Genomic DNA, 8,306 nt, shown 5'->3' on the forward strand with positions numbered 1-8,306 from the left:
TGATTTTGATGAAATTTAAAAGGTATGTAGTCGTCGGGCGTATCGTATGTAGGTATTTCGTCGTTTTTGAAATATTCACTATTTTGTAAAAAAATATTGTTTTACGAGGTTTAAGTTCATGGCGAACAACTAGTATTTGTAAAACATTGAAACGGTGGTGATGTAATGGTTATGACGCCGCCTGTAGATCGAAAGGTTCCATGTTCGAATCCTATTCGTGCCATATGAGTTTGTATACCAATCTCACTCATTTATAGTAGTTTTCATCGACTACCTCTGTAGAAGTGCTTCCAGGTATACATTGCGAGGAGACCTGCACTCTGGTTGATAATCAACTTGGGCGTGAAATGGAGAAGGCAGGCAAACCACTCCATTAATACGTTGTATACAACGACTTTACTGGCACTAAATGGAATGAAACACATGTTCCTTTCCATGTAGTGATGACGATACGCAGCCGTGATGAATACGATTATAAAGAGAGAATCATGCATAAGAATACATGTTATAAAAGAGCAACAATGATTAACGATATACTTAATCGATGTGCACATACAATGTCAGACTTAGTATGGATGCGAAAATTAGAAAATAGGACCCCAGGGTCCTATCGCGGGAGCCCAGGCTCCCGCGATCAACGGCTAAGGAAAAATGCTCAAATGACAGAAAGAGAGAGAGATATATTTCGTGCTGATAGTTCAATAAACGTGTGATTTTACGATTCAAAGTTGATTGCGTTAATTTTCCGTCACTTATACTACTACGTACTTGGTCATTCACATACGAAGCTTTACCATTGTGGTCAAAACGATATTTGAAGAAAAAAATATCGAAGAAATCTCTCCAAGCAGTTGTGCATACTAGTACAACTCTAGGAGGAACATAGGGACATTCTTTATGGCTGGTGACAAGAGGTGGTTTTTCGCACAGAAAATTTGCATTGGAGAGGTTCGCTATATTATACTTCTTCGGGAATGACTGCCGCTAGTGCTCTTGGCATGAGGCCTCGCGTGCTTTGTTAACATTTTTAGTTTAATTATAATTATACCATATTTAAGTCTGTCTTTGGTTTATTAAATGGTTAAAGAAACATAAATAAATTAAATGCCTAGTTTTTATTCCATTTATTTCTTTATTTCTATACGTAATATAATAAAATTGTAAGTGCGCCATGTCTGTACGTACATAGAGATATTTAATAAAAATAATTACATTGGGTATTTTATGGGACTAATAAAAGCCAAAACAGTTCTTTTTAGAATTTTTCTCTGTCTGTATGATTGTTCGCTCATCATACAAAAACTACTAGATGGAATTTAATATGGTTTTCACAGTTGTATAGCGGATGGTCTATCTTAAAATCCGGTAGCCCGAGATATTGACAATAATGTGTTATGATCGGACGCAAGAAACAAACGCTGGCGAAGCCGCGGGCTTAAGCTACTTTATAATATTTCTTTATTCGTCATTCCATAACATTTCTAACACAAATTCTCCACACATCCAACATGGCAGAACAAAACACGTAATTGCAGTCACAAGCATATCGAATGCTTTACTTAGAACACAATGATTGACACAAATAAAATGACTAGTATAAATAACCATGGTTTCTTCCATGGGATGTCTATATAAACTCCACTTTTACTGTCAGTCAGTTATGATTACACCGCATTATTGAGAATTTCTATTTTATTTCTACTTTCTCGATCAAATGCCGATAGTTCATAATGATATCGATAATATTCTTCATAATCGATATAAGTTACTATTTACTTACGACTTAGTAATAATCTATATCTATACTATATTATAAAAAGTTAAGCGTTTGTGACTTTTTATGTTTGAGGCGGGTAATCTCCGAAACTACCGAACAGATTTCAAAAATTCTTTCACCATTACAGAAAATTACATTATTCAAGATTTCTATAGGCCAATAAGGCTGTTTTTTCTCAAAATTCCTACGGGAGCAAAGCCCCGGGCAACAACTACTACTAAACATAAAAGAAGTGATTACAAACATTTTATTTTTAATAACTTTTATGGGAGTTCAAACACGCACTAATCTAAAAGTAGATATGGTCGTCCAATAGACTTAAATAAAGTGCGACAATTCAAACGGCGCTGGTTTGTTCTCAGAGAGTTTCGACCGCTGCGGACGCACTGTCGATTACGGTCCGTCAATTTTGTTGACGTACAAATCATTTCCAAAATCAGTCATTCATAAAATTTACATTACCATAATACAGTTTAATTGTTTTAGTCAGTCAGTAAAAATAATTCTTGTTTTTTAACAATTAAATTTTAAACATTGTAATGACAGCGCGGCCGCAGCGTTCGAATGTTCTTCAGAACCCCGCTGCGTGTCGCCGCAGCACCATACCATGCTTCAGCGCAATCGCGTAGGTACCTACCTAAGTGTGCAAGTATCGGGCGATTTTCACAGAGACCCGTGCTGCGTGAGGTCCACGCTATGTATCACCTATATACAGACCAGAAGAGGCCTTCTGGTCTGGTGCCTACCACGAAACATACAATGCGTAACACGTAACACATTACTAAAGTCCAAATGCTAACTCCCTTTCCCATATCGTGCAAAAAAACAGAGTACGTTTGAACGCAATGACGTGCTACGTATTTTATGTTTCGTGGTAGCCCCCAACTTCCAAACAAACTTTCATTGTCTTTATCTACGATATAATCACGTATGCCCGAAGCTTGCCCAATCCAATGATGGGTGGTGTCAAAATTAACAAGATATAATTTATTGATCGCTGACTGATAAGTTTCTAAAGCTTTTACACTGCAAAATGAACTATTGTTCTTGGTGTTCGAAACAATATACTCATTTTGCAAATAAGAACCAAACTCAAAATGTGAGAAAAGTTTGATTAGACGTAATAAGGTTTAACTTGCAGCTGAAGAGAAAATCGATCAGAAATTGTTATAAAAGATTTTTGAAAATACTCTATTGTGACAAATGAAATGAAATGAACATAACATACACAAATGTTAGAGTTTTTTACTTTCCAAACTCAAAATTTGAAAAAACTATAATTTTATGTATTCCTATTATAAGTTTTAGTTTGTAGCTGAAAAGAAAATCGAAGAAATCGAAGAAAATCGAAGAAAAACAAATTACGCAGTAATGTAGATGTAATTAAGAAGAAGATAAAAGGTAAAATACCATTTCTGAAGATAGTAAACATTTGCTTTGTATGTTTTATTATTTTCCTAGACAACCGTTTCCCCATGTCCACAGCCATTTTTGGTGTTATTAAATAAGTATGAACAATATCTATACTAACACTATAAATAAAGTCTGTCTGTCTATAAGTCTGTCTGTTTGTACCGCTTTCACGGCTAAACCGACCTATTTTAATGGAATTTTATTTGTTGAAATAAATTTGTTTTATTCAAAAATTAACCCTCAAAATGACTATAATGGGGGGGTGAGTGAGAATCAGAGAAATTCACGCGAGTGAAGTCGCGGGTTAAGGCAAATTATTAAAATTTATCAAATTAGTGATGAATGTGTGTGCAAAAATTATACCTTTTCCTCAGGCTGAAATTTCACTTGAGCCTAATTATCTATTAATAAATAACCAGTTAACGACATCTCTGTCACAGATGTCTTTTTATTCTAAATATTTTAAACATATTGAGGTCAGCTCGTTTCGATATCCGGTTTTGTCTGACATTATTTAAAAAAAAAAAACGTAGGTGCGGTTTGGTCGAAAAACAACATCAGATTTTATTTTCACCAATCAGCCGAATTTCGGAACGAATAATTTCGTTATTAAAATATTGACTTCGACATTAAATAAATACATATGGAACACACACATTGAGTTGTCCCCAAAGTAAGTTCCAGGCTTGTGTTATGGGATACTATAGTCAACGTTATTATATTTTAAAACATATACATCCAAGATCCAGGTCAATCAGAAAAAATCATTTTGCATCTTTATCTGATCGGCGATCGAACCCGGGACCTCCAGTGTAGCAGTCCGGCATGATGACCATTAGGCCACAGACGTGTAATTGGGGGAATAATGTGAAAATATAGAAAGTGAGCCTTTAATATCTGCTTTAAAACCTGTTCTAAAGAACAAGTGGCATCGTTAAGCAAACCACTTTTGTACCCAACTCTCTAAAGAATCTCATATTTATATAAAAATGTAGAACACAATTTATATATACATATGAAAGTGAACAAATTAGATACTCTAATCTGTTAACAGGAAGTTTCCACTAATTTGACTCTAAATGAGTTATTAAAAAAGAAAGTGGCAGTGATTATATCATTTATAAGTACATTCTTTTAATGGTCATCCATAATTACGTAAGCCGGATCTCGGATAAGATCGACATCTTTAAAACATTCACTTATATGTCATAAATGATTTCTCTATAGAGGCTTCGTCTTCGTATTTATTAGCGGGAAGCATTGATCAATCAGATTTCACATGCCTGAGGCAACTAGTGCCATTTAGTTGTGTTAGATAAACAACGGCGAGATCCAATCTTTTTTTTATAATATTAGATTTATCTACGGAATTATATGATAATCATAATGATTTTGAGCAATGAGAGCATTTGTAAAGATAAGATTTGAAATCTAGTTGTAACGAAATTTAAACGAGTAGAAAGGATAATCTAGATCCAACTGTATTACGGTATTTAATAGTAATTTTAGTGAAGCATTAAGGGGTGGTATTAAATTCACATCAGTTTGATGCAAAAATCATGAATAAGGAACCACTGAAGAAAATAGGGATTGTAAAATTTCTAGGCTACTTAATAAAAACATAACGAACGAAATCAATAATTTATTAATAGAATAAGTTAATGGCAATAAATTAAATAAATAAATAAAGTCTTTGTACAACAGAGGTTTAAGTTACAGGCCTAGCCTTTGGTATTTTTCTATCTACTTGTTATGAGAATAGGCATTATAGGCCAAGTTTTGGGCCTCATCGAGGTTTTTGTTCCAGTCGGCACCGTAGCTGGAGTAGCCACCTCCATGGCCGTGAACATCATGGGAGACATGTTCCACGTGAACTGGGTGGTGGGACTCATGATGGTGCGCGTGAGGGATGACCTCATAAGTGGTCTTGGAGTGGTCATGCTTCAGGCACCAGGCAACGAACAGGATGACGGCAAGGACCAGAGCGATCTTGGCGGTGGCTAGAGCTTTGAGGGCGATGAGCTTGACGATGAAGAGTTTACCGAGCAAGACCTTGGCTCCGAGGAGACCGATGATAGCGCCCATACCGCCTCCCTTGTTCTTCTTGCCACGACCTGAAATTTGAAACAAATGGTTGCTCTATAACAAAAATTGGCAATAGATTTTGACATATAAATGGTAAGTTTAAAATGAAAATAATCGAGTATTAAGTTTCGAAACTTCAATTAATACTTTTAACGACAACATTAAAGTTAAGATCATTAGAGATTTGTACGTAAAACTTGTATAAAATATCTTCAATTGATGATTATAAAATAGATTTTCTTTAATAAGACTTTTAATAGGGGAATCAAAGAGACAATATTTGCTGTATTACTTTGGAAGAGAACGCTAAATCAAAAGCAAGCTTTCTTAGAGACTTTAGGTCAATAAATTGTTTGCTGCAAACACAAAACTGGTTTATCAGAGAAGATCTTGTGTTTCATGTAAACTGATTTTATTTATATATAAATCTAAGTAATCATGATCTAGTAATTGCGTGACATAATTAGGTCTATAAAAATGATCTTCTGCAAATATAATATTATATAATCGATCAATCGTATAAATTTGATATTTTCAAACATGTTCAAAAAAAAGTCTCAAAAATAATTTTTCGATAAACATTTTTTTTATAATAAATGTTTAATGGAAATAGACTTCGAAAAGATTATTTCAACTAAAATAATATTTTAGGTCAATTACCTTCTTCAAGTGACCTCTGGATGGTCTCCTTGTCAGCTTCGTTCATTTTAACCTCGACAGCATGAGTTTCAAACAGGCTGACAACTCCATCCATGAGTCTGTAGTTAACCTCAGCATCCCGGGCGGTAGGGTCTACGGGTAAAGCATCATATTTCTTCCCAGTCCTTGTCTCTGGTTCACCCTTCAACACAACACCCTCAGCAATAGCTATGCTCCTTGACGCTCTTAGGTTGTCGACAATTTTGAGTAGTTTTTCCTGTTAAACAAAAATTTTAATTAGTTTCCATTCGAACTAAATTCGAATTTAATACGAATTCAAAAACCTAAATTTTGATAGATTTGTTCAGATTTCAAAAAATGATGTAGCAGTTCTATTTTTAAAACAAATTTTGCAACGGTTATAATTCAGAACGCTAATTGACGTCGCACGGGTCATCGTTAATTAAAAAACAAGCGAGAAATGTATAAAACAGTCCACGAGAAACTTGATCCACATCACAACACGATCACTGGGCACTTTCACTTAATAATAAAATTATGAACCTTAACACATAAGAAGTAATCTCCTTTGCAGTCCTTCACAAAACTAAGGGCGATTTCCATTGTGTTATCACTTTCTTCAGCTGAAGCGAACGCCGCTAAAGCAGCCACGAGAACTAAGGTCAACTTCATTTTTTAAATCTTTTTTTTCACTGGACGGATTATCTTCCTTGCATCCAGTGATGTCAAGATATGTTTGGCGTGTTAGCGGCTCGGCTATACAGTTTTATCATTTCTCCCCCCACCGCAATCTATGTGGACCGCGGACCAAAGAAATCATCTGGGTTAAGATGAAATTTGATTCACATTCGACCTAATGCGTATGCTAATACGGGTGATGCTTAAAACAACAGCCGAAATTCTACCTATAGGGACTTTAGGTACACAGTGATTAGTAAAAGTTGAATTTATAACATAAATTCATATTTTTACAGTTTATGAATTTAGATGAGGATCGAATTATCATAGATTTAGTTGTATTCTTGATAATGCTTTCGTGATTAGTCATTTGTATGTTTGACGGGGTTCATTCACTTTTACGGAAGCAAATTAGCACGTAATGTTTCTTTTATAAATTTTGTTTGCTCAGATATGCCTCCAATATATTGTGTGTGGTTTTTTTAGAACATGAAAAGGTTATTGTGGTATAAATTGCCAACACTAATTTTAATATTCTCTGAGGAAAAACTGTACCATGATGTTATTGTAGCTATTTCATTGTGATTCTCTATGTCCGTTTTGACATCGATAAATATTTCAATTACAAAGGCAAAAAAAATCAGCAGTAAACTTAGATAGGTACCTATCTAAGCAGACTTAAATATAGGTGTCTAAGTTTATTGCTTTTTTCAGCGCAGTAGAGAGCGGCGTAACAAACTTCACCACACCCTATTTGTCATAGAAACCATAGATATAATACTTACATTATATCTTTTTTCACTACGGTATAATAAAGTGAGACATTTTCATGAATATCGATTGTATATTATAAGTAATACATAATCTACTCTTTCAATCTGTCTTAACCGACCGTATTCTCGGTTACTTACACAGCCATTAAGCGTCAGAGCCCAGAACCCGTTTTTCAACTTTTTCCTCATCCCTTCGCTCTCTTCGGCATCACTCCACCATTTTAAACAATGTCATTGATTTATCGAAATTACAGGTCTACCAACTCAAAATTGATTTCATAACCGTGACGTAAGAGAGAAATGTCTTTTTAGTAAAACAGGTTACAGTAATATAATTTCTAATTGCCATTTAATTTTAGAAAGAATGGCATTAGACTCTTTATTCATTAATGAATGGCTTGTATAATCTTTACTCGGCGTAAGTGTATTATACTTTAGATGTAGACAAGTTATTATGCGTGGACGTCTTTCTTTTAAAATTTAATTATTTATTCATACTATTCAAGTAAGTGGAGAGATTCAAATATTTCGAATTTTATAATTGACTACCAAAAGCTTTAAGGCTACGCTGTTGTAAGAATTTTGAGATTTAAATTAATAAATAATTAGATAAAGATGGGTAATGAAGTTTAAATATATCTTAAATTCTTTACTTTCAACATTTGACGTCATGAAATTCATGTCCAAAAAACCAGCAGTAAACTTAGATAGGTACCTATCTAAGCAGATTTAAATAGGTGTCTAAATTTACTACTGATTTTTTCAGCGCAGTAGAGAGCGGCGTAACAAACTTCACCACACCCTATTTGTCATAGAAACCATAGATATAATACTTACATTATATCTTTATTCACTACGGTTTCTTTGACAAAAATAGTCGTTCACATTACTGAGTAGACTGTAGGTTACAAAATGGTATG

General features: G+C 34.3%; 1 protein-coding gene across 1 annotated transcript; it reads right to left on the reverse strand.

Annotated features, from left to right (window-relative positions):
* Positions 1–4,817: 4,817 nt before the first annotated feature.
* On the reverse strand, positions 4,818–6,682 carry LOC128680371 (uncharacterized). The gene is made up of 3 exons (XM_053763461.2): positions 6,479–6,682; positions 5,936–6,191; positions 4,818–5,304 (listed from the first exon to the last, which is right to left on the reverse strand). Exons 1-3 carry the CDS (start codon positions 6,605–6,607, stop codon positions 4,934–4,936), a joined length of 756 nt encoding a protein of 251 aa, XP_053619436.1. The 5' UTR covers positions 6,608–6,682; the 3' UTR covers positions 4,818–4,933.
* Positions 6,683–8,306: the final 1,624 nt, after the last annotated feature.

Source organism: Plodia interpunctella, chromosome 24 (genome assembly GCF_027563975.2).
Source record: "Plodia interpunctella isolate USDA-ARS_2022_Savannah chromosome 24, ilPloInte3.2, whole genome shotgun sequence".
Classification (NCBI taxonomy): domain Eukaryota; kingdom Metazoa; phylum Arthropoda; class Insecta; order Lepidoptera; family Pyralidae; genus Plodia; species Plodia interpunctella.